At 40.0% G+C, this 27,845-nt stretch overlaps 1 protein-coding gene across 20 annotated transcripts in view; it reads right to left on the bottom strand.

Moving 5' to 3' along the window:
- Positions 1 to 27,845, bottom strand: part of TFDP2 (transcription factor Dp-2) — a 197,132-nt gene that overhangs the window by 59,463 nt on the left and 109,824 nt on the right. For 16 of the 20 annotated variants that reach the window (XM_066245216.1, XM_066245230.1, XM_066245219.1 and 13 more), the window contains one exon: positions 3,495 to 3,598. In XM_066245216.1, coding sequence (XP_066101313.1) covers positions 3,495 to 3,598 — 104 coding nt within the window. Of the gene's footprint in view, positions 1 to 3,494; positions 3,599 to 13,753; positions 13,873 to 24,966; positions 24,998 to 25,281; positions 25,349 to 25,690; positions 25,798 to 27,845 lie in introns of those variants that run through there. The other 4 variants (XM_066245223.1, XM_066245221.1, XM_066245231.1 and 1 more) reach the window with 4 other exon arrangements.

Raw genomic sequence — 27,845 nt, forward strand, 5'->3', positions numbered from 1 at the left:
AAACTAAGACAGACAGTGAGTCTTAAGAAACAAAACCAAAGGAAAGTCAACAGACTGATCAACCACTGAATATGGAAAAACTATTTAGGTGATGATAAGTCAGACATGCTTAATAAAACTGAACCTTAATTTTGAAACCCCAAATTAAAATAAGAGATAGTTAAAGGTAATTACATCTAAAATTCAGTTGATCTGATAAGGAAAATGAGTATTTAAATTTCACCTCCAACCCCCCAAAAAACAAAGATAACCTTAACCTTAATTTAAATGGAATCATGGGTTCTTTGACAATAGATTACAGTGGGGCAATGAAAATCATATAGCAATTGAACCTCATTCTAGAGATCCTCTGCCCTCAGCCGACATAGCTTATGTACTACCGCCATCTACAGTAAGAAAAGCTAAGGGAGCATCTGTATTCTGAAGGGAAAAACAATCTGTATGATTATGAAGTGTTATATTAAGGGATTTCATTATTTGACAAAATTTTAGTTTTTAATATAAGAAACATGACATTTTAACCATATTAAAATAAAGATAATCATGAGAGTTTCTTATGTACATAGGCAGATACCTTGAAGAAAAGGGCAATTATCCCCAACTAAAACAGTTACTGCTAGTTTCTATAAACACAGGAAACAATTTTTTTCTCAGGGCCTTTTGAAATTTCTGTCTACCATTAAGATCTGGCTTCCAAAGAGACATGAAATTTAAATTTGCTGTAAGAAGAAATGTGGGAGGTTTTACTCAAGAATTTCTAACTAAATATTTTTAAAAATCATAAATGAGAAATTAAAGGCAAAGGGACAATGTTCAAAAGTCGCAAGCAAGAGAAGAAAGAAATGGCTCTAACTGAGGTTCTGGAAATCAAAAAGAAAGGATTCTGACCCAAGACTTAAGAAATGCAAAAGCCCCTGAGATTAAGGAGACCAATAAAAATAAAGGCTTTGGGCTGGCAGGTCTTTCCTTCTGGCCTTTTCTTGCTGATTCTGAGGTCTGCAGTAATTGGGTAAGTAGTATACCTGATTACTCATCACTGTCAGAACTGAAGTGTGTAAAGATTTTCACATACACTAGTTCAGTGTTTTTCAGCTGCTGGTCTGCGATATAAAGTTAATCACCCTGATGTTGTATGAAAATTTTAGACCCAGTGATCTTAGTGGAATTCATGTATGCTCAGGGTGATTGCCACTTACCAGCCTGCTAATTATTGATGAAAATACTACTAAAGTTGTCTTAGATGTCTATGGAATTTGTAGGCTCATATAAACAATGTTTTGCATTTACAAGTCACGCAAAACAGACAAAAAGCATTCTAACAAACATGTAGTAATCAATGCATTATACGCGTGGAGTTTGGAAATCAAGCACCAGCTTGATTATGTTTATGCACTGTTATATGTGGTATGATACTTTGTTGCATGTTTCCTTTTCTGGCTAGCTAGGTCACCGGTCCCCAAGTGTAAAAAGGTTGAAAACCACTACATTAGTTCAAATTGACAATGGGAAGAGCAATAATGTTTCCAAACATTTTAGTAGCGTCACTAAAATATCAATTTAAGACAGTATCCTAAAACAGAGGAGTACTGTAAGGGCCAAACTCATAAGAGTTCAGGTATGTCTGTATAATTTTGGTGTTTATGTAATCATCCCATATCAAAATACGATTTTATTTTTATTTCTTTGAAGGCGGCCGCACAGCCCGCGACTTCCGAGCTGGCTCGGACGATCCGGGCCACGCACAGGCCACGCAGAAGGCGTGGACGCACCACCGAGAGCGCAGCGAGCATGGACAGACGCAGCTGCCTCCACTCCTCCACGGTGGGGGGGGGGGGGGGGAGCATGCAGAGGGGGGGGGGGGCTGCGGGCAAGGGAGGAAGGAACGACAAACCCTTGCGTAGAGGGCTGACTTTCAGTAGATTGCAGCGAGGGAGCTGTTCTGCTACATACGAAACCCGACCCAGAAGCAGTCAAAATACAGACTTTAAAGTAAGGTGCCTTACTTATCTCATTTGTACTTACTGTAGTGGCTGGTGAAGGGCAAATGCTTAGCAAATGTTTGAAAATATACCCTGAACTACCTTGAAATGAGAACACTTATCTGAGCTTAAGTCTCTAGGAGGTTTGGAGCTAGATTCCATTCTTCACATAGTTACAGTACATTGTGTAAGATCTTTGGCTTGGATTCTGGAGATAATTCACAGTCCTCAAGCAATCAGAAAAATGTCATGTCTAGAATGTCTTAAAATCTTAAAGACTTTCTGGAGCCATTAAGTATATTAAAAAATATAAAGATATTTTTGTCTAAATGACTTTGTGTTTAACAAAGCCCATAGTACTGTATACATTATATGGGCAAATTTTATCATTATTCTATAGATAAGAAAACATAAACACTGACAATGAGGAGTTATTGTTCAAATGTTACATACTTTCTGCTAATGGTGGATGAAGCCAATTAAATTAGGTATTTTAAAGCAGCTGCACTCACTTCATTTATAAATAAGGCTTATACTTCAAGATCTAACATAATTAATAAAATACCTACTTTCAGAGAAAGTTAAATATTTCCTATTGTTCATCCATTATTTCTACTGTTAAAGATTAAATTGAATTAACATGTTCTTTTCTCCCAAATGTCCTTTAATCAAATAATTTAAGTTAGTAGCTCCATATAATTGACTAATGAATAGGTCATGTTCACTTTATATGATAATATAATTTAGGGTGGTAAAGATTATTTTATTTTTTGGTAAAGATTATTTCATAGAAGAAAAAAGGGAAGAAACTATAACATAACAAGACTTCAGATCAATTTAACCAAACAATTAGAAACAAGAAAAGCTTCATATAGGGAGCAAAAACCTTACCACATAGCCAAAATCCAGATTCAAATGTGTGAAAATTAAAAAACAAAAAAGGGCCCTGGCCGGTTGGCTCAGTGGTAGAGCGTCGGCCTGGCGTGCGGGGGACGCGGGTTCGATTCCCAGCCAGGGCACATAGGAGAAGCGCTCATTTGCTTCTCCACCTCCTCCCCCCCCCCCCTTCCTCTCTGTCTCTCTCTTCCTCTCCCACAGCCAAGGCTCCATTGGAGCAAAGATGGCCCGGGCGCTGGGGATGGCTCCTTGGCCTCTGCCCCAGGCGCTAGAGTGGCTCTGGTCGTGGCAGAGCGACACTCGCGAGGGGCAGAGCATCGCCCCCTGGTGGGCAGAGCCTCGCCCCTGGTGGGCGTGCCGGGTGGATCCCGGTCGGGCGCATGCGGGAGTCTGTCTGACTGTTTCTCCCCGTTTCCAGCTTCACAAAAAAAAAAAAAAAGTACAATGGCTTTCATTTTCTCAAGACTTATTCAGTTACATTCAGATAAAAACAAAATTTAAAGAAGTGACCAACACAAAAAATTAACTGGAATATCTGACCATCTTTAGTACAATTATCTTTTATATTAGTCTTATCAAAGCAAAGTTTCAAATTCTAAGATTTGATGATTTTCTTACCATTTGGGGTCCAACATTCACATTAATTGGTTCTAGGGTTTTTGGTAAAATCTTTGTTGGTGAGTTGGTGCTGGAAACTGGAAATGCAACAAATGATATATTACCTGAAATGATATCAAAACATGGGGTTAATGTTCTGTAATATCAAGGCAACCTTCTAACCTCATAGTCCTAATCCCAGTTTTAAGTAATTTATAATTATAAGTAAATTATGAATAAGAAGGTTTACTGAAGTCATACCAATGATTACTTCATTGTAGTGAATGCAATTAGTTCTGAATAGGAAATCTATAAAACAAATAGTTCAATCTGACAATTAACTATTGAATAATTAGCTGGTTGAGAAATACAGTTAGATCTTTATTACACATCACAGAACAAAAAAAGTATTATGTATATCATGAAGTAAAATATCTATTAGAATTTCTTTACAGTATAAATAAAAAATATTTATACTAAAAATTAGCACGTTTTCAAAATACTGAGTTGGTAGTTTAAGGTTTTATTACAACAGAGAAAATAAATGATGCTACCTAGGTGAATGATGTTGAAATTTGTGGGATTTCAATGTACAGTGTTTTCAAGTGATTTCAACACTTTAAATTTTTGTGTGTGTGTGTGACAGAGACAGAGAGAAGGACAGATGGACAGACAGACAGGAAAGGAGAGAGATGAGAAGCATCAACTCTTCATTGCAGCACCTTAGTTGTTCATTGCTCTCATATGTGCCTTGACCAGGGGGCCACAGCAGACCTAGAGACCCTTTGCTCAAGCTGGTGACCTTGGGGTTTTGTCCTGGGTCGTCCATGTCCCCGTCCAACATCTAACCACTGAGCCACTGCCTGGTCAGGCAACACTTTAAATTTTAAATTAAGGTATCAAAGTATCTCCCCCCAAAAAAAACCAACCCATAATCTTCTGAACCACCCTGTCAACCAGGCAAACTTCAGTTTATCAGGGCTCTCTTAGAAGGTTAAACAGAGTAATCTGATACCTGTATAAGAAAGGAGATCACCCAGGAAGTATGTGAAAGGAAGTCAAGACTGAAACTGGGGGGGGGGGGGGGACAACATTTAAGACAGGGGTCTCAAACTCAACTCAGCATGTGGGCCGCACTAGGTCTACAAAAGGCAACTGTTACGCAACACTTTTCTCACTGCAGTTGAAAACAAAAAAAAAATCAGTACAACAAGCACAATCGTACATGCAGTTTACTCAGTGTCACAAAATGACCAGAAACTGTAGTTCGCATCACAACTGCTGTTAACTAAGCTAATATCTAGCTAGGATGCTAGAGAAATGAAAAATACAAGTAGGCCCCTAGGCTTACTTAATTTTATCCAAAATATTTTGAACTTCGTGGATTAGTCTGTGGGCCGCACAAAATTGTTCGGCGGGCCGCGAGTTTGAGACCTCTGATTTAAGAGCAGGATAGCGGTCCTGGTCAGTTGGTTCAGTGGTAGAGTGTTGGCCGCGTGTGTGGATGTCCCAGGTTCGATTCTTGGTCAGGGCACACAGTAGAAGTGCCCATCTGCTTCTCTACTCCATTCCTCCCCCCATCTTCCCTCTTGGCAGCCATGGCTCGATTGGAGCGAGTTGGCCCCAGGGCATTGAGGATAGCTCCATGGCCTCCACCTCAGGCACCAAGAAGAGCTTGGTTGCTGAGCAACAGAGCAATACCCCAAATGGGCAAAGCATCGCCCCTAGTGGGCCTGCTGGGTGGATGCCGATGGGGCGCATGTGGGAGTCTGTCTCTGCCTCCCCTCCTCTCACTAAATAAAAAAAAAAAAAGAGCAGGATAACAAAGACACCTCCCTTCTGAGTCTTCTTCCTCAGGGAATTCCCTTCTTTAGTTCTCAAAGCTTGCCCATACTCCTTAATCCCCTTCTCTTACCTAATTCTCAGCAGATACTCTGATCTCCTGCAGTAAGGATATCAGACCATTTGGGCTAAATTATACTTCTTCCTCAAACTGTGAACTTCATCCTCACATATTTTTACTTATTTCTGAGTGAAAACTCTCATATAAATTACCCTTTTCCCCTGGCCAGTTGGCTCAGTGGTAGAGCATCGGCCTGGCGTGCAGGAGTCCCGGGTTCAATTCCCGGCCAGGGAACACAGGAGAAGCGCCCATCTGCTTCTCCACCCCTACCCCTCTCCTTCCTCTCTGTCTCTCTCTTCCCCTCCCGCAGCCAAGGCTCCACTGGAGCAAAGTTGGCCCGGGCACTAAGGATGGCTCTGTGGCCTCTGCCTCAGGCACCAGAATGGCTCTGGCTGCAACAGAGCAATGCCCCAGATGGGCAGAGCATCGCCCCCTGGTGGGCATGCCGGGTGGATCCCAGTCAGGCGCATGTGGGAGTCTGTCTGACTGCTTCCCTGTTTCCAACTTCAGAAAAATACCAAAAAAAAATTACCCTTTTCATGTCTGCTATCCACTTTCTGCCTCCTCAAGGATCTCAGTCATCAATTATGTACTGTACTTTGTCCCCTGAGTTTTCAACTATACCATTGACTCTTCCGTTCAGTTTCTCTCTGTCCATTTGTTATGTATCATTTTTCCTCAATATCCACATTTTAAAGTCACATTCTTTATCTTTCTCATGCTCACTTAATAAAGCCTACTACCCAAATCTGCTTCTCTTTCACACTCTCAGTCTTGGGATACAACTGAGCATTGACCAATGTCCACCCAGTGACCCAATCCAGAAATAGTCAACCCCATCCTCAACCAAATGACCACCCATATCCTACTTGTTATCTCTTTTTCCTGGTTTCTTTAGGTCGCAGGTACTTCTTTAATTGGGAACTTTATCAAAGTTGGTTTGACTGCAGTTACCATGGTTCACAACCGTGGCTGTGCAGTGAAATTATCTGGGAAGCAATAATCAAGACCAATGCCTGTATCCTACCCCCAGGGCTGCTGATATAATTAATATGGAGTCAACTGGAGCACCAGACTGTTAAAAGTTCTCCAAATGGTTCCAATGTGCACCCAGGGAAGGGCAGGGCACTGCTGCTCTAGCCAGGTAGCCACAGCTTTCCTAGCCCCTCCACACACCTATGGCAAACCATTCTTTTAACTGTCCTGGATGCGCCGCTTAAACTTAAGGCCTTCAAATGCCTTTCAGATTCCTCAACACGACACAAAGCTCCCCTTTGGAGCTCTCTGCCCTGCCTCCCCTCTCAGCCTCGTCTACAGGTCCTCCAGCCACAGCACCTGACACTTCCATCAGGAAATACTCTGCAGTTCCAGGAAGGCCGAGTTCTACCACCCCTGTTGGGAAGTCTCTCTCTGCTGGGACAAGTCCTACCTCCCAACACTTCAAAATGGGATTTCATGCCATTTTCTGAGTTATCACCATGTGCCAGACTCTGCTCTAGAGTCTTCCATATATACATCATCTCATTAATGCTTAGGACAACAGTATGAAATACATTATTACTGACTTCATTTGACACATGAAGAAACTGAGATAGAGGTCAAATGATTTGTCTGAGGTCTCCTAGCTAATAAGCGCCATGCACCTGCCTCTCTGGCCTGTGCTCTATTGTCGCCTCCTCCTTAAAGCTGCCCCTGGCCTCTGGGGTCTCTGTCCTGGATGCCCTTCTTCTGACTTTACTTAAAACCTATTATCATTTACCAGTAGCTATTCTATAAGTAGGCTATGTCTCTTAGCTTTGTATCTGAACACCTGGTTTAGTCCCTGGTATAAAATTGGCACACAAAGCTATAAAAACTGATTAGCATAGATTGGAGCTATTTTTTCCTAATCTGGATGCCATACTTTCTGTAAAGTAGCTTACACTGTATCTTTTCTTACTTTTTAACAGGTATCATAATTTACACTATGTCTGAAATAAATTTAAATACCAGGTCCTTTGTTTAGTGTTTTTAAAACATGACTGAACAATCAGTATTATGAAATAAAGTTTCCTTACTGTATAACTGTGCAACTAACTTCTTAAAATAACATATTAGTTGCTAAAGACTAAAGTTTTTACCAAAACTCCCTAACTATGGTTATTCACCAGTGTAAGAATCCACCAAACTGGAGCATAATAATCTCTGATTCTAGGGGAGGAATAGCTAAGCAATTGTTAGACACATGCCACAAACTCAGTCCCAGGCAGAGGAACATACCACAAATCCATGTGAGGAAGGACACAGCCCTGAAAAAGACTGGCTCACAGATGGATTTAAAAAATGACCTAGCCCTGGCTAAGTAGCTCAGTTGGTTACAGTGTCCTCCCCATACATCAAGGTTGTGGGTTCAATCCCCAGTCAGGGTACATACAAGACTCAATCAATGAAGGGTGTAAAGAGTGACAAATATATAAGGTGACGGAAAGTTATTTGACTTTGGGTGATGGTATACAACATAATCAACCATTCAAATGCTATAGAAATGTTCACCTGTAACCTATGTACTCTTACTGATCAATGCCACCCTGTTAAAGTTGGTTTTCTGAATAAAATTTAAAAATTAAAAAACAAAACACTACATACATACATAAGTTTATAAATGTGTAAAATGTTGGGCAAGATAACAAATTTAATAGAGGTTAGCTCTGGTAAATGCTGTAAAGAAATGTTTTACTTTGTTTTAATACTTTTTTAATTATTGAAAATAACATTTTATGAACATGCATGCACTTGTTTTAGAATTTAAAAAGCTCGCCTGACCAGGCAGTGGCGCAGTGGATGGAGCATCAGACTGGGATGCAGGAGACCCAAGTTCAAGACCCCAAGGTTGCCAGCTTGAGTGCGGGCTCATCTGGTTTGAGCAAAAGCTCACCAGCTTGAGCCCAAGGTCCCTGGCTCCAGCAAGGGGTTACTCAGTCTGCTGAAGGCCTGCAGTCAAGGCATATGTGAGAAAGCAATCAATGAACAACTAAGGTGTTGCAACGCTCAACGAAAAACTAATGATTCATGCTTCCTATCTCTCTGTTCCTGTCTCTGTCCCTGTCTATCCCTCTCTCTGACTCTCTCTGTCTCTGTAAAAAAAAAAAAAAAAAAAAAAAGCTATTGCCATTCTCAAGAACAATGAGAGAATGAAAGACAGAACCAGCTACAGCTGATGAAATATGAAGGTCTATAAATAAGGTATCTGCATTTTTTTAATTAATAAAAATAAAATGTTTTAGAAGCAATTAAAGGGGTTCCACTAGAATTTCAATAGCTGTAATATTCAGAAATAAAAGCCATGTATATATTTAGACAATTTACTTTCATAGGGTAAACTAGGTTCAGCAGCAAAAATATACCTTTTTTTCTTTTTTTACTCAAAAGGACATATTTAAATAGGTTACAAATACCCAGTCTCCCAAAATTTCAGTCAGGTTAAGAGAAGTAAACCAGACCAAGTACACACAGTTTTTTCTAAGTGCTTGGCCTTAATTCCTGCTTCCTGACAACAAAGGCTCAATACTGCCCAGAAACCAATTCTTGGTACTTGATGGATTAAAACAAAAAGAATTAAATTTGTACCTGGATTTTGGTTCTGGCAATTCCCTGAATCAACTAAATAAGATCAATCACCTAGGGAAGTGGTTAAGAAAAAGAGGTAAAACTTTACGCCAAATTATGGCACAGGCACAAAATTTTGCTCTTTATTTCCATTTTTTCAGTGAATGGAACTTTCTGTTTTCCATTAGAATTGTCTACACCCAAAACCTTTGTTTCACTCATTCCTTTGGGGGTTCTAGTTCCTGCTAATCACCTTCAATATGTCTAATTAAAATGAAAAAACTTCAGTCAAATAATTGTGGTTGTCTCCATAATGCCAGTGTAAATTATTTTTTCACAACACTGACTTTCTAGTAAAAAAAATTTTTTTTTAAGTTTGCCTGAATTAGCTTTTGGTAAAACCTTCTTAACCCAAGCCTATACCACATCTTCCTAGAGAAAACAAATCAGTAGTAACTCAATGAAGGAAAGAATATGCCAATTTTATGGTTTTACTAATATTTCAAAACAGTAAAGGTATATCCCATATGTACAGGGCCCAACTTCACAGGACGAACTAAGCTACAGCCTTAAATAAGTTTCAAAATGATCTAGATTGTGGTGGTATATGTATTTGTCAAATGTAATTCTGCTACATGTAGATTATACCTTAATATAAAAAAATGCAAAAAAGTGGTCCATGCAATTTTATATTTATTAGTAAGAGGTTAATTACAGATTATACAACCCTTTTGCTTTTCCTCTTCTGTTACCTCAATTGGGGCTATTTTTAAATTTTTTACTTTTTAAAACAAGTAGTTCATATATTTTTATCTAAATGACCTCCCTTCAGTTACTGTCTCTTTTAAATCTCCTTAATTATCACCATCTTTCCCTCACTGCTAGATCATTCTATCAGCACTTAAACATGCGTTATTTCTTCCATCTAAAAAACAAACAATGGGGCCCTGGATGGGTAGCTAAGTTGATTAAAGCATTGTCCCAATACACCAAGGTTGCAGGTTCAATCCCTGGTAGGGTACATACAAGGATCAACCAATGAGCATGAGCAGGCGGTGGCGCAGTGGGTAGAGCGTCGAACTGGGATGTGGAAGGTTCAAGACCCCGAGGTCGCCAGCTTGAGCATGGACTCATCTGACTTGAGCAAAAAGCTCACCAGCTTGGACCCAAGGTCACTGGCTTGAGCAAGGGGGTTACTCAGTCTGCTGAAGGCACGTAGTCAAGGCACATATGAGAAAGCAATCAATGAACAACTAAGGTGTCGCAACAAAAAACTGATGATTGATGCTTCTCATCTCTCTCTGTTCCTGTCTGTCCCTATCTATCCCTCTCTGACTCTCTCTATCTCTGTTTAAAAAAAAAAGAATCAACCAATGAATGCGTAAACAAGTAGAAAAACAAATCAATCTCTCCACCCCCAACTCTTTTCTCTCTAAAATCAATTTTTAAAAAATTAAAAAAACAACAATGCTCTCTTGTTCCCAACTCATTTCTGTTGCACTCTACAGAAAAATTCACAAAATTTGTCAACATTTGCCACCTCCATTTCTCTACTTTTTTCTTTAACCCACTCCCACTTTTCCCCCACAACTTCCCTGAAGTCCTGTCATGATTATCTTCATGTTGTTAAATCCAGTGGTCAACTCTTAGCTTTCAATTAACCTAACAGCCATATCTGACATTAAAAAAAAAAATCGCCCTGGCCGGTTGGCTCAGTGGTAGAGCGTCAGCCTGGCGTGCAGGAGTCCCAGGTTCGATTCCCAGCCAGGGCACACAGGAGAAGTGCCCATCTGCTTCTCCACCCCTCACCCTCTCCTTCCTCTCTGTCTCTCTCTTTCCCTCCCACAGCCAAGGCTCCGTTGGAGCAAAGTTGGCCCGGGCACTGAGGATGGCTCTGTGGCCTCTGCCTCAGGCACTAGAATGGCTCTGGTTGCAACAGAGCAACGCCCCAGATGGGCAGAGCATTGCCCCCTGGTGGGCGTGCCGGGTGGATCTGGTCGGGCGCATGCGGGAGTCTGTCTGACTGCCTCCCCGTTTCCAACTTCGGAAAAAATACAAAAAAATAAAATAAAATAAAATTTAAAAAAAAAATCAACCTTCCTTTGAGACAGTCTTCACGCGGCATCCAAACCACCATTTTCTACTGGTACTCCTAACTCACCAGTTCCCTCTTCTCAATCTCGATTGCTGGCCTCCTGCTCTCTCTAAAACCATTCAGAAGCACCTTGGTTTGGCCCCCCCACTCTTCTCCGTCAGTTCCTCCTCACTAGGTAGGTAATTGATGGCTCTCACAGGTATTTCTCCAGATTAAATCCCTCTCCTAAAGTCCAGATTCACATATCCAGCTGTCATTTCTCACATCTCCATTTAAATAACTACCTCAATGTTTCATAAATATCTCAAACTTAATACTCCAAATCTAACTCCTGATTGATTCCCATCCTACCCAGAAGCCTCTTCTCCTGTCTAGTTTTTCTTTTTTCTTTTTTTTTTTTTTGTATTTTTCTGAAGCTGGAAACGGGGAGAGACAGTCAGACAGACTCCCGCATGCGCCCGACCGAGATCCACCCAGCACGCCCACCAGGGGCGACGCTCTGCCCACCAGGGGGTGATGCTCTGCCCCTCCGGGGCGTCGCTCTGCCGCGACTAGAACCACTCTAGCGCCTGGGGCAGAGGCCAAGGAGCCATCCCCAGTGCCCGGGCCATCTTTGCTCCAATGGAGCCTCAGCTGCGGGAGGGGAAGAGAGAGACAGAGAGGAAGGAGGGGGTGGGGGTGGAGAAGCAAATGGGCGCCTCTCCTATGTGCCCTGGCCAGGAATTGAACCGGGGTCCCCCGCACGCCAGGCCGACGCTCTACCACTGAGCCAACCGGCCAGGGCCCTGTCTAGTTTTTCATCTCAGTAAATGTCAACTCCATGCTTCAACTGTTTAGACAAAAACAACAAAAAACAAGAAAAAGATAACTGCTGACCCCTCCCTTCCTTTTATACCTTAAATTCAATCCAGTAATAGATGACACTGGCTCTTTCTATTTATTTATTTATTCACTCATTCATTTTATTCATTCATTTATTTATTTTTGATAGAGACAGAGAGAGTCAGGGAAAGGGACAGATAGGGACAGACAGACAGGAAAGGAGAGAGAAGCATCAATTCTTCATTGCGGCACCTTAGTTGTTCATTGATTGCTTTCTCAGATGTACCTTGACGTAGGCTGGGGCAGCTACAGCAGACCGAGTAACCCCTTGCTCCAGCCAGAGACCTTGGGCTCAAGCTGGTGAGCTTTGCTCAAACCAGATGAGCCTGTGCTCAAGCTGGCGACCTCGGGGTTTCAAACCTGGGTCTTCTGCATCCCATTCCAACGCTCTATCCACTGCGCCACCTCCTGGTCAGGCTTGTTGGCTCTATCTTTAAAATAGATTGTGACTATAACCACTTTTCACCCACTCCACTGGTATCACTCTGGTCCAAGTCACCATTCCTTGCTTAAATTACTGATTCATCAACCTGCTTCTAAAGTATCCACCCCCCAATTCAATTCCCATGCTGTGCAATACAGTACTCACTAGACATGTGGATATTAAGCACTTGAAATGTGCCTAACATAAATGAGAACCTGAATTTTAATTAAAAAACTAAAGCAATATAAAATATTTCCCCATTAAATACAGCTTTATTGTTATGATAGTACTACATTTCACCTTAACTGTTAAAAAGTTTAGCATCTGGCCCTGGCCGGTTGGCTCAGCGGTAAAGCGTCGGCCTGGTGTGCGGGGGACCCGGGTTCGATTCCCGGCCAGGGCACATAGGAGAAGCGCCCATTTGCTTATCCACCCCCACCCCCTCCTTCCTCTCTGTCTCTCTCTTCCCCTCCCGCAGCCAAGGCTCCATTGGAGCAAAGATGGCCCGGGCGCTGGGGATGGCTCCTTGGCCTCTGCCCCAGGCGCTAGAGTGGCTCTGGTCGCGGCAGAGCGACGCCCCAGAGGGGCAGAGCATCGCCCCCTGGTGGGCGTGCCAGGTGGATCCCGGTCGGGCGCATGCGGGAGTCTGTCTGACTGTCTCTCCCCGTTTCCAGCTTCAGAAAAAAAAAAATAAATAAAAAAAATAAAAATAAAAAAAGTTTAGCATCTATACTGAGATGTCCTCTAAGTGTAAAGTACTCATCAGCTTTTGAAGACAAATACCCTATACATGTACAATATTGCATTGATAATTTGTTTATATCGATTACATATTCAATGACAGTATTTTGGATATACTGAGTTAAATAAAGTATCGTTAAATTAAATTACCTGCTTCCTTTTACCTTTTTATATATGGCCACTAGAAATTTTTATGTTATGTCCAAGGCTCACATTATACCAGTGAAGAGCACTGTTCTATCCCCCACACAGCAGTGAGCCATACTACTATGTGGAGCAATTATCTTCAAACCACTCTGGCTGGCTTTGCATCTGTCAGTATAAATGCTCCTGCTGCTTTAAAGAGTTTTATGTCAACTGTACCACTCATTTCTGACCTCATTACCTGTCCATCTTCCCTTACTTCATTCTACTCCACTCAGAGATTTCTTTGCTGTTCCTCAAAACATGACAAGCAGATTTATGCCTCATGGCCTCTGATGTTAGCTTCTTCTGCTTGTAACTTTCTCCCCCATATATCTACAAGTGCCTTATTCTCCAGCTTCCTTCAAGTCTCTGTTCAGTTATCACTGCTTCAGAGATGCCTGACCAGCCTATGTCAGCACTTTCTAAATTACTATATTTCCCCCCCCCCTCAAATTCAAGCATACCTCAAAGATATTGAGGGTGCAGTTCCAAATCACCGCAATAAAGCAAGGGTCAGAATAAAGTTAGTCATAATTGTTTTGCTGTTGGAGGGTCTTGCCTTCAATTTGTAAAAATGCAACATCTGTGAAGGACAATAAAGCAAAGCACAATAAAATGAGGTATGCCTGTATTTACCTCTTATTGACATACTGCATATTTATATTTACTTGCTTATATAGTTATTACCTGTCCATAGTCCATCCACTCTCAGAATGTTAAGCTGAAGGATACGGGTTTTATCTCATTCACTATCTCTAGCACCTGACCTAGGGGACAGAGTGGAGTTCAACAAATATTTGTTGGGTGAGTGAATGAATGAATGAATGAATGTATGATGAAAACCTATGGTATAAATTAACGAGACGAGTATACAGTGAAAACTAAGTCTTCTCGTCTTCTCTCTAACCCAACTACCATGTAACCATTCCCTTCCCAAGTGACAGCTACTGGTGTCAGTTCATTTAAAGCCTTCCAGAAATATTCTAGGCCTATATGCTGCTCACAAAAATTAGGGGATATTTTGTAGCTTCATATTCATTTTTAAATAGCCCCTAATTTTTGTGAGCAATATATAAACATATATGTATGTTTTTTTTCCATACATATATGGTTGAATACTGTATCAGATTGTGTTTTGCTTTTCCCCCACTTAATAACAGGTATTTATTTTAGATAGCTTTCCATACCTGTATATGTAGTTTGCCTCAATATTTACTTTGTTAGCTACATAGTATTTCTTTTTATGGCCATAGCAGTTTATTGAATGAACTAAGTATTACCAGCATTTGTAATAGTAAAATTTTTTATTATTACAAATAATACTGCAATGACTATACATCTCTTTACACACACTGACTGTACCAACTTAATCCCCTTCAAAATATATGAAAGTGTCCATTTCTACATATCTTTACCAGCTCAGTATGTTATTAAACTTTACTTCTGTCAATTTTTAGGTTAATAATAGTATCTAATTAGCCCTGGATAGGTAGCTCAGTGGATCAAGTGTCAACCTGGCAGGCCAGAAGCCTCGGGTTCAACCCCTGGTCAGGGCACATAGGAGAAGTCAATAATCAATGCATGCAGAAATAAATAGAACTAAGTAGAACAAGTTAATGCTCATTTCTGTCTCTCCCTTTCTCTCTTTCACTTAAAATAAATAAAAAAAAATTTTTAAATAGTATCTGATTTTAATTCTATTTTGGTTCTATTAGTATGAATAAGGATGACTTGTTTTGTTTAAAGGTCATTGTTTAAATTTTCCTTCCTGGGAATTAAGCCCTTCTTCCTATTGGCTGCTGATTTTTTTTACTGTTAGCCCCTCTTTAAATATTGAAGGAATAAATACATTCTGTGTTATACCTACACTAAATAAAATCTTAAAAAAAAAAAAAAGCAAAAAAAAAGTAGCCTGACCAGGTGGTAGCCCTGTGGATAAAGCGTCAGACTGGGGTGCAGAGGACCCGGGTTTGAAACCCCCGAGGTCGCTGGCTTGAGTGTGGGCTCACCAGCTTGAGCCCAAAGGTCGCCGGCTTGAGCCCAAAGGTCGCTGGCTTGAGCCCAATGTCACTGGCTTGAAGTCAAAGGTCACTAGCTTGAGGAAGGGATCACTTGCTCCGCTGTAGCCCCCTGGTCAAGGCACATATGAGAAAGCAATCAATGAACAACTAAGGTGCTGCAACGAAGAATTGATGCTTCTCATCTCTCTCCCTTCCTGTCTGGTTGTCCCTATCTGTCCCTCTCTCTGTCTCTGTCACACACCAAAAAAAGTACAGTCATTTTTATAGTTCTTTCCTTTTATGACTTTTACATCGTACATAAAAAGGTCTGTAAGTATATTTAAACATAAATATAAATGAAGTCAGAGTAATTACAAAGTTTATCTTTTCTCTCCACCCTGAAGTGTACATTGTAAATGAACATGCAATGCTTTTTTTACTCATCTCCTAGGTTTTGTATTTCCAGTTGCATATGCTCCTGGAAATTAATTTTCATTAGTTATATGCTAAGATGATATAAAATGTCCTCTATGTTTTTTTATAATACTTGACTGCCTTCATTTTAAATTTTACATCCTTGATCCATCTGAAATTATTTGATGTGAGAAGTGCAAGTTCTGATTTTTTCCCCAGATGGCTATTTTTTAATGAATAATCTACTCCCCTCCCCATGCTGATATGATGTGCTATCTCAATCGTTTTATTTATTTGGGTCAATTTACTGCCTTTCTATTTTGCTCCACTGATTTGCTATTTATGTGACATTATAAGATGCTTTATTTCATTAGTGATTAACATTTCCACCAGAGAATAAGCAGTCACAAAGTGTCAAACATTTTTCCCCATATTACCCTTTAAAGTACTTATTAATACTTGTTAAAAAGGACTACTGATTAATTTCAAATATATTACTAATAAGATCAAGTCACAGGTTGATTCTGGAATAGGCCAGTTCACTTTGCAATGAGAAAAGATTCTATAACCTTCAGTCAGCCATCTAGAAAGCACATGTCATTGAAGACAGTGGACCAGGGAGAAAGGATATGGATGGCTCAGGGACTACCTATCATCTTTATTTAGAAAAATAAGTCCGCCTGATCAGGTGGTAGCACAGTGGATAGAATATTGGACTGGGTTGCAGAACACCCAGGTTTGAGACCCCGAGGTCGCCAATTTAAGTGCGGGCTCATCTGGTTTGAGTAAAGCTCACCAGCTTGGACCTAAGGTCACTGGCTTGAGCAAGGGGTTACTTGGTCTGCTGAAGGCCCACAGTGAAGGCACATATGAGAAAGCAATCAATGAACAACTAAGGTGTTGCAATGAAAAACTTGATGATTGATGCTTCTCATCTCTCTCCATTCTTGTCTGTCTGTCCCTGTCTATCCCTCTCTCTGACCGTAAAAAAGAAAAAAAGAAAAATAAGTCAGACCCAATAAATCAACAGCACTATCTTCATAAATGAAAACACATATTAAAATATTAATAACTCATAATTAATATGAAAAGATAGCAAATCTAACTGGAAATACCAAACCTGTAAGTAAAATAGCATATCCATGTATAGTGTGTAGGTCAGGATTACAAGTAAATTTAACCTTGAAGTTACTGACTTCCTCAAATTTTACAGTTTTAAGTTTATTTATAGCTAGCTACTACTATAGCTATAATGTGCGGTACCTATCTGTTTTTTATTACCCTGTTGTGTTGTATTTTATTGCACTTTTTTTCAATCAGACTCACCAAATGTCCTAAGAGTAAATCCGAAGGCTATCACCATTGCTAAACTTTTACCTTGGGTGATCACAATATCACTATAAATAAGAGAATGAGAAACAGAAGATAAAAGTTCATAATACCGGCCCTGGCCGGTAAGCTCAGTGGATAGAGCATCAGTCTAGCATGTGGATGTCCCACGTTTGATCCCCAGTGAGAGCACACATGCGAAGCAACCATCTGCTTCTCTTCACCTCCCTCTTCCCCTTCACCTATCATCCCCTCATGCAGCCAGTGGCTTGATTAGTTTGAGTGTTGGCCCCTGGTACTAAGGATAGCTCAGCTGATTCAAACATTGGCCCCAGACTGGGGTTGTGGGATGGATCCGGTAAGGGAGCATGTGGGAGTCTTTCTACCTCCCCTCCTCTCACTTAAAAAATTCAAAAAAAAAAAAGTTCATAATATCTCCAAAGTACAATGGTTAAAATGACTTCTAGAACCCTCCTCCTCTGTATTTGGTTCCAAAACAGAAATCAAGAATCCTATAGTACACAGATAAGGACAGAAGATCTAAAATGCACATTCCTACAGATCGTAGTCATGGAGGCAAAAGCTTGAATGTTTTTGCAGCTGTCAGAACACAGGACTTCTAGGATTTCCCCCAAATAGACCACCTAACCAGAATTTTCCCATGAACCAAAGAAAGGATCTTTCAAATAGAACAAGAAATAGCAGTATAGCCCTAAGGGCATACTCCTAAATGGGTCAATAAATCTTTTTCGTCAGTCTTTCCTACATACCTTCCCTGGAGGATCAAATCTGTTCTTTTGGCTTTGATAAACATTTTTACTTGGAAAACATCTTTTAAACCGATTAGCAAACTCCTTCTTTATCTGGTATTCAGAATCATAAATGTCATGGATTCTTCAATTTGAATGGAGAAAAAAACTTCTTTCTCCATCTTCCCACATGTCAGGATTTAAACAGTACCCTTCATTTCTTAAATGAACTCCATATTTCAAGCTCTGGTATCTGGACTATTATAATTGTTTTTATCTAGTTCATCAAACCTCCAAAGATCTCAGAAATCATTTTATCCATTCTATGTTTCTTCTTTAAAAAAAATTTTTTTTCCATTGATTTGAGAGAGAAAGAGAGAGGAAGGAAGACAGGGAGAGAAGCAGAAAAGTATCAATTCATTGTTTCATTTAGTTCCATTTAGTTGTGTACTCATTGACTGCTTTTTTTTTGTTGTTTTTATTCATTTTTAGAGAGGAGAGAGAGACAGAGAGAGAGAAGGGGGGAGGAGCTGGAAGCATCAACTCCCATATGTGCCTTGACCAGGCAAGCCCAGGGTTTCGAACCAGCGACCTCAGCATTTCCAGGTCGATGCTTTTATCCACTGTGCCACCACAGGTCAGGCCCCATTGACTGCTTCTTATACATGCCCTGACTGGGTGGTCGAAACATGACCATTGGCATGCTGGGTCGATACTTATCTGCTGAACCACCCGGCCAGGACTAAGAGTTCCTTTTGTCAGACTTTTCCCTTTTTATATATTTTAATGTTCATCCAAAAATATTTCTCATCTACAAATTTGATCCTACTGCTTTTTCACTGGCTTCTTTATACTTAGTTAAAATATAATATTTTATATTTAGTTAAAATTTTGTCCTTTTTCTATTACCTTGCTCAGTCAAGGAAACCTCTTTTTGTTTGTTTTGTTTTATTAGAGGGGGGGGGGAGAAACAGAGACAGGAATATCAAACTGTTCCTATATGTGCCCGACTAAGGATCGAACCAACAACCTCTGTACTTCCAGATGACACTCCAACCAACCAGCTATCCAGCCACGGCGTAACTTTATTTTTTTTTTTATTTTTTTTATTTTTTACAGAGACAGCGAGAGAGTCAGAGAGAGGGACAGACAGACAGGAACAGAGAGATGAGAAGCATCAATCATTAGTTTTTCATTGAGACACCTTAGTTGGTCATTGATTGCTTTCTCATATGTGCCTTGACCGTGGGCCTTCAGCAGACCGAGTGACCCCTTGCTCGAGCCAGCGACCTTGGGTCCAAGCTGGTGAGCTTTGCTCAAACCAGATGAGTCCGCACTCAAGCAGAGGACCTCGGGATTTCAAACCTGGGTCCTCTGCATCCCAGTCCGATGCTCTATCCACTGTGCCACTGCCTGGTCAGGCACTTTTTTTTTTAATCTAGTGATTGGATTCTTTTTTTTTTTTTAGAGAGAGACAAAGAGAGGAAGGGAGAAGAGAGAGGGAAAGAAGAAGGAAGGGAGATGGAAGAGAGGGTAGAAAGAGAGAAGGGAGAGGGAGGAAGGGAAGTATTCATCTGTTGTTGCACTCAGTGTGTAGCCATTGGTTGCTTCTGTGTGTGTCCTGACTGGGCATCAAACCTGCAACCTTGTTGCTTTGGGACGACACTCTTAATCTATTGAGCTAACCAGCCAAGGCCAAGGAAACCTTTTAACTCTTTAATTTTCTCATTTCTCTTTCACCCGCTCAATTAGAATTCCCAATTTTAGGACAATATATCTTCTAATTATTGAAAGTTTATCGTATGGCCTCAAACAACGTGGTTCTTCCCATCCTTCACAGCAATTCTTCTCAAATGTGCCTGCTTATAAAATGCAAAGAGTGTGAGGAGTGAGAGAGAGTAGTGTCCCTCTTACTCAAAATACACATTCCTGAATTTCACTTAACACCTAAAGAATCTGAAACTAGGTGGGAACGCGTATTATTAACAAATGCCTCAGATAATTCTTATGATCAGACAAGGCTGGGAAAGACTGATTCAAGTTTTGCTCTTTGTTCAAGTGAAGGAAGTAATAAAATATAAGTAGAATCCTTCTACTACACTTATCTCTATTTTCATTTCAAAAAGAGAAAAGGTTGACCCTCGTTTCTTCAGTTTTTTCGTAAATCTCTTTTCAATGTTTAACCTATTTTCAACCACTACTTTTAGCACCATCACCACAGCCAGTACATGCACCAGATGGCACAGTGTCTGTGTGCTCAGAAAAAGAGAGTGAGCAGAGAGCAGCACATTTTATCTTGTACCAACAGCCACTGAATGACTAGAGTAGATCAAGACAGCTGGGTGCAACCATAATGATCAGAATTTATGAGTATCAGAATACCCAAGAGCTCTTAATTGGAAACCATTCTTATGAAGAAGCCCACAGTCCCGCTGAAATGGTACCCTGCCCCAGACAGTGTTAACAAAGAAATCACTTTAAATATACTGTCAAGAGAGATATTTTTTTCTGATATTTATAAGAGATGCCAATTACTGCAGACAGATCTAGAATTTAAAAGTTCCATTCTTAAAATAAATTTAAAGCTTTAGGACACAAATTCAGAAAAACCAAAGACCCATGCATTAGTTTCAAAGAGATTCTTTCTATTCCTTAGCAAATAAAAAAGAGGCTCACTGTATTCCATACTATATAACTCATTCAAAATTGTAATGCTATCAATATTCTTATTTCAAGGTCTTCCACTTGACAGCTATTACTGAAGCTACTTTTTTATTATTATTATTTTAGAATACCAATATCTTTATTTATTTATTTATTTATTTTACAGAGGCAGAGATAGACAGGGACAGACAGACAGGAACGGAGAGAGATGAGAAGCATCAATCATCAGTTTCTCGTTGCGCGTTGCGACTTCTTAGTTGTTCATTGATTGCTTTCTCACATGTGCCTTGACCGCGGGCCTTCAGCAGACCGAGTAACCCCCTGCTGGAGCCAGCGACCTTGGGTCCAAGCTGGTGAGCTCTTTGCTCAAGCCATATGAGCCCGCGCTCAAGCTGGCCACCTCGGGGTCTCGAACCTGGGTCCTTCCGCATCCCAGTCCGACGCTCTATCCACTGCGCCACCACCTGGTCAGGCTTATTATTATTATTTTAGTGAGAGGAGTGGAGGCAGAAAGACAGACTCCTGCATACACCCTGACCAGGATCCACCTGCAAGCCCACTAGGGGGCGATGCTCTGCCCATCTGGGGCATTGCTCCATTGGTCAGCAACAGAGCTCTTCTTAGTGCATGAGGCAGAGGCCATGGAGCCATCCTCAGCGCCTGGGGCCAACTCACTCCAATTGAGCCATGGATGCAGTAGGGGAACAGGGCGGGGGTGGGGGAGTGGAGAAACAGATAGGCACTTCTCCTGTGTGCCCTGACGGGGAATCGAACCTGGGACATCCAAATGCTGGGCTGACGCTCTACCATGGAGCCAACTGGCCAGGGCCTGAAGCTACATTTAAGTCATATTGTGAAGAGCAAGAAATCTTAAAGTTGGATATCAGTATCAACAAAATCTTCATTAAAATTTTATCCATTAAAAGACTTTGCAAATCTTTGTAAGTTCTACTGGGTCTACTTGGCATACAGTAAGTGCTCAGTTAACAGTCTCTTCATTTTTGTCAAAGAAATTGCCAAGAGAGTTGCCAAATTTTACAACGCAAGCAAGCAAAATGCCAAAAACAAAGCCCCCTTGCTGATGATCTCTAACTTTATAGTCAAGATCCAAAAGCTTCATTTGAAAATTGGTTGCTTGAAACTTGATAGAAAGAAATAATTCTATTACATGTTAGGTTCCTGGACCCATTTGCACAATAGAGTTAATATACTCAAATATATACTTAAAGCACAATATGCATACTATTTTACCTGCTCCTAAATAATAATATAAAAGTTTTTTTTCAAAACACATAGGCATAAGCCAAGCATTTGAGATCTTGCTTTAGACAGTTTGTCTCAAACTCTTATAAAAATTCTTAAAATAAAAAAATATATATATAGGCTCTGGTTGGTGGCTCAGTAGATAGAGCATCAGCCTGGCATGTGGACATCTTGGGTTCAATTACCAGTCAGGGCACACAGGAAAAGCAACCATTGCTTTTCTTCGCCCTCCCTCTCCCCCTTCTCTCCCTCTTCCCCTCCCACAGCCAGTGGTTCGATTGATTCGAGTGTGGCTCTGTTCCAGCGTATCAGCCTCAGGCACTAAAAATAGCTCTGTACTTGAACATCACCCTTATGGATCCTGGTGGGGCACATGCAGGAGTATGCCTATCTCCCCTCTTCTCACCTAGATATACACATGTTTCTTCCTTCTGACTTCCACTCCAGAAACTGTTTCTAATTGCATACTATACATATGAAAGGCAGAGAGATGGGTCACTCTCTGGGTATTTTGAATAGGTAAGGCTCAGATTCCTCAGACCACAGTTGTTGTTTTTTATAAATTTAATTATTTATTTATTTACAGAGACAGAGAGAGAGTCAGTGAGAGGGATAGACAGGGACAGACAGACAGGAACGGAGAGATGAGAAGCATCAATCATTAGTTTTTCGTTGCGCATTGCGACACTTTAGTTGTTCATTGAATGCTTTCTCATATGTGCCTTGACCGTGGGGCTACAGCAGACTGAGTAACCCCTTGCTCGAGCCAGCGACCTTGGGTCCAAGGTGGTGAGGTTTTTTTTTTTGCTCTAACCAGATGAGCCTGCGTTCAAGTTGGCAACCTCGGGTCTCAAACCCGGGTCCTCCGCATCCCAGTCCGACGCTCTATCCACTGCGCCACCGCCTGGTCAGGCTCAGACCACAGTTTTGTGCTAGAGTTCATACATAAGGCAAGAACCACAGGTATATTGCTTTTAATTTGAAGGGTCAACAGTCTCAATTATTTCTGCATTGTTGTGGCTGTTGCTGTTTTCCTTGTTAACTAACTTGTGCCTACATTTATAATCATAAATGATCCACATTTTTTTTTTTTTGTGATCCACATTTTTGATAACTACATTCTATAATGCTGCCACAGTCGAATGTCCCATGGGGGGCCACCAACTGTTTTTTAGTGCAGTCTATTTCATCAAAATTATATATATATTTTTTCTTGGTCAAAATTGTAAAAGTTCTTACTTTAGTCAAATCTATGGTTTATAAATTCATTTTAAACTCCATGTAAATTATTTTATTTATCTTAAAACGTTTGAAAACCCCTTGACTGCTAAATAATGCTATTCCTTTAAAAAGGAAAACTACCTAGATCAATTTAGAATCTCATTTTAATTAAAACAATAATCTGAAAATCTTCAAAAATCTCTAATTTTTTGGCTATTACATATTATTACTAATTTTACAGTGTTGGCTATGCCAGATTTTTAATTAGTGCCTAATGTGATAGATCCCGCATACTGCTTCACAAGAGTTAACTTTTAAGAAATTGCATCAAGTTGTAATGTACATTAATTCAACAAACTTTCAAAGAGTACAGAATTTCTCTTCGTGTTACTAGTAAAAAGAAAGGTTTTTACTTTACTCATTATGAATTCCACAAATTCAAAGTTTTTTTTCTTAATTTTGTCCGCTCTCGTTGCATGCTACCGCTTCCAAACCCTTCCTTCCCACTCTTTTGAGCATATAAACAGTCTCCTCTTCCCCTCTTTCCATTAACAACTAAATCTAAGCTTATATCTTTTTAAAAACAAACTGGAACACAGTATTTCAAATACATCAAAATATTTCTCCCACATTTCTTATTCAAAGATCTTCTGGAATAAGTCTCCTGCTGCCCACTGAAGAGAAAATGATCTATCACTATATGCAAATGATGTTTTATACTGCAATTTCATTTTAAGCCTTAATACCTATTATGCAATTACAAAAAGTTGCAACCTCAGTATTTCTTACATATTTTATAATGGCTTAGTTTTCATCCTAATATTCCATATGACTTAATGGCCACTTTTATGCACTAAAATTAACTTTTTCACATTTCCATTAATTACACATAATTTTTTTAATATCAAAAGGTATGTTACTCAGAATTGTGTTCCCTATACTGACTCTCAAATTCTGGATATAAAAGAATAAATTTAAATGACTTATTTATTCACTGATTAAGTCAGATTTATGACCTCCTTTCCCCATTTCAGCTACTGTGAATTTTGAATGAAACAGCCTCAATTGTAACAGAAGAAACATCTGTTGCTTTTTTTCTTCACCAGGGCTTTCCTAACTGAAAGAAAGGGTCTTGCCTGATCTCCTCCTCCCTCCCTCTCCCTCTCCCTCCCTCCCTCCCTCTCTCTCCCCCTCTCTCTCTCTCCCCCTCTCTCTCTCTCCCCCTCTCTCTTCTCCCCCCCCCCCCGTCTCTCTCCCCCTCCCCACCCATACTAAGTTGCTCAAAAGTTTTTTTAAGTAAATGTATTATTTAACATTTTACTGTATCAACTTAAAATGTCATAGTTTATTCAGAAACATTGACTTCCTTATTAAAGTTCAAACAATGAGTAAATGTTACATACATTAAAAAAGAAAAAACCCCAAAAACCCAAGAGATGAGACTGGTAGAAATTGTAACTAAAAACACAGACTTCAAGAGTATTTTTGAAGTGATCAACTCAATTTAAGTTGTCACACATTCCAGGCTCACTCAGTATTGTTTAGGGTTAAGATGTTCTTCACAGTATCCAGATTCATATAGGCTCTTTCTTGCATGCTATATTTTCTTGGCCAATGCAACACTAACATAATGGCAGTCACTACCCCAAGAGGCAGACACCGAATGGAGCCACCCACACTCTCACACTGTGCCTCATAATAAACCATAAAGCAGTGGAATGCACCGGCCCCTTTATGAGCAAACAATGCCCGAGCTTCATTAGAATACAGCTGACATTTTCAAAGCACAAATACTTTTTAAGAAAAATGTACTAGGAAAAAAATAAAATAAAACAGCTATAAAAGCTGAAATATTTTTTAAGTGTCAGGTTTATTCTAAGGATCCTGAGGAAGCATATTTTGCTGTTGACAACTTTAAAGTTTTCATAAATGGAAAAAAATGTATAGTTGAGGGCAAAGCTTATTTTAAACTACTGGAAAAAATGAAAGTAAAAACTATCATTTGAATTGCATTCACAAGTAATAACCATGAAGTACCTTTAAAATGATGCATTTCCTCAACTGCTTTCTTAGTTCTTGAATGAAGAAAAACTGAGCTCCGGAATAATTTTCACATTTTAATTGATTTGTGTAAGTAACACTTAAGTGATAAACTAAGCTTACTCTACCCCTCCCCCCCACCCTCCCCAACCCCCATACTCTGTAGTTTTCCTGTCTGCAACAAGCAAGGACGTCTTGAATTCAGCATGCTCCTTGCTATTTATCCACTTAATACTGCCGCTGTTGAAAGAATATAAAATAAGCGCTTGTAGAAACTCACCCAAGAGTAAGAAACAAAATGATCTCTCTTACCTGGTCTAAAGAAGCATGCCTCTCACTGCAGTACCAACAACACTCTACAGTCTTTGTTACCATTCACTGGAAACTTGAGACTGTGTCAGACATAAGCAATCGAGCTCAGAAAGCTCAATTTAAAATACTTCTCAGGAAAACTAAAAAGATGCTCAAGAAAACTGTTAACTGTCTTTCAGAAGATATAGGAATGCTACCTAATGCAAGGAAAGACACTTCAAATGAAGAAACTAAAAGTGTAGGTCTTTTGAGACAAAGGGATCTTTTAATGTAAAATCTTGCTTTTTTAAAAGTAAAGGTTGCTTAAAATATACCTAAAATAAAAGTGGTGAAAAGATAAAATGCCTAACTCCATTTTTCCAAAAAGCATTTGAATTTTAACTAGCTAAAAAGATAAGATTAAACTTACTCGTGAAACCTGCATAATCCGAATTATACATGTCAGGGAATATGCTGGCTCCAAAGCAGTAGACCTTACTGCATCTTGAAAGCAGAGCAAAAGGACTATGAGTTTCAGAGAAAAAAAAGAGGAGAAACTCTTGAAAAACTGGTCAGGGCGTTTCAACCTGTAATAACTGTCCACCTCTTCAGGGAGGAAAAAAAAGTACTGGTCCTGCCCCCTGAGATAGGAGGCTATGCTTCAATGCCAAAATGAATGACAGGCCCGTTTCTGATATCAACAAAGAGCAGCTTAGCTGGCTCTCTCTCTTTTTTTTTTCCACTTTCCCACACAGAAGTTCTAAAATTTTCAGGTTAGTATCTTTGTATCTAGGGTTAAGTACCTTTCTCCATTTTCTCAAAAGAGAACCCAATTATGCTGTCCTAGTTTTTTTAATGATTAATTAAAAATACATACCTCACCATTTCACTTAGTTTTTCCTAGGCAGGAAGCCAAATAAAAGATAACTTCTTAAGTAGCTTTCCAGATCTATCCTTTGCAATATTAGACCACCATATGACTAAGTATTTATATTAATAAGTTTTCCTGCACCCTGATATCTGGCACAAGGACAAACAAAAAGGAGGTAACAAACATAAAAATAAGGTAACAGATTATAAAATTTTCAACTAGCTAAATGTAAACATTATTTACTAAAGTACATATCTATGATTATACAAATTTAAAACAATAAACTCTTTAATCAACAACATATACTTCTTGAATGCCTATTTATAATCCAAGCACTATTTGGGGCTCTGGAGATAGAGCAACGAACACAACAGACGAAAGCCAAACAAAAATCCCTGTCTTCAGTGAGTTTACTAGTTTATATCACAGTTCCCTGTACAACTTTCCTATATATATAACTAAGGTACCTTTGCTCATTTGATCAGTTACCACCTGCTCTGAGCTCTACCCCTCTGAGAGTACGCCGTAACAACAGCTCCAGGAGAGCTGTGCTTTGTTCCCTGTTGTAGACCCCAGTGTCTAAACAGTGCTTGTTAGACACTCAGATAAACATATATTGAATGAAATAGATCAAAGGGAGGCTTTTCTTAGTCCAACTTATCTATGCAGACTATGTACCACGTTACACTTACATGCAGTGGTGGGATTCAAATAATTTAACAACCGATTCTCTGCTCTAATGACTGTTTTAAATATAAAAAAGATATACTGAAAGGTAGTTTATTATTTCATGCATTTAATATTTAAATAAGAATAAAAGAGGTACACAAAACTAGATTATAAGAGTTTTAAAATATTAATAAAAATATTAAATAATCCCTGACAAAAAACAATAAAACTGGCCCTGGCCGGTTGGCTCAGTGTAGAGCCTCAGCTCTGCATGTGGAAGTCCCAGGTTCGATTCCCGGCCAGGGCACACAGGAGACGCGCCCATCTGCTTCTCTCCACCCTTCCTCCTCTCCTTCCTCTTTCTCTCTCTCTCTTCCCCTCCCGCAGCCAAGGCTCCATTGGAGCAAAGTTGACCCAGTGCTGAGGATGGCTCCATGGTCTCCTCCTCAGGCTCTAGAATGGCTCTGGCCACAACAGAGTGGTGCCCCAGATGGGCAGAGCATCGCCTTTGGTGGGCTTGCCAGTGGGTCCCAGTTGGGCGCATGTGCAAGTCTGTCTCTCTACCTCTCCGCTTCTCACTTCAGAAAAATACCAAAAACAAAGAGTAAGGAGACTTGACCTTTGGTGGCAAAGTGGATAACAGCATCAACCTGGGACGATGAGGTCACCAGTTCCAAGTCCTGGCTTGCCCAGTCAAGGCACATATGGGAATTGATGCTTCCTGCCCCCCCCCTCCTCTTTCTCTTCTCTAAAATGAATAAATAAAGTCTTGGAGAAAAAAAGAATGTTTAAAAAAATACTCTTAAAAAAAAAAGAGTAAGGAATGTAAATTTGTGATTTCCATGCACCCACCTTAGAGAGAACCCTGATTACAAGTGCCATTTAACCACAGGTTCACCAAACTCAACAAAAAATTAGGTATCGATTCTACTGAACTGGTGCGAACTGGCTGAATCTCACCACTGCTTATATGCCTAAAGAGGTATGTCAAAAACGATACAGTAAAAGGTGCAAATTAAATTGGGCTGCAAATATATATATATAT

The sequence above is a fragment of the Saccopteryx bilineata genome, chromosome 10 (genome assembly GCF_036850765.1).
Source record: "Saccopteryx bilineata isolate mSacBil1 chromosome 10, mSacBil1_pri_phased_curated, whole genome shotgun sequence".
Taxonomy (NCBI): Eukaryota; Metazoa; Chordata; class Mammalia; order Chiroptera; family Emballonuridae; genus Saccopteryx; species Saccopteryx bilineata.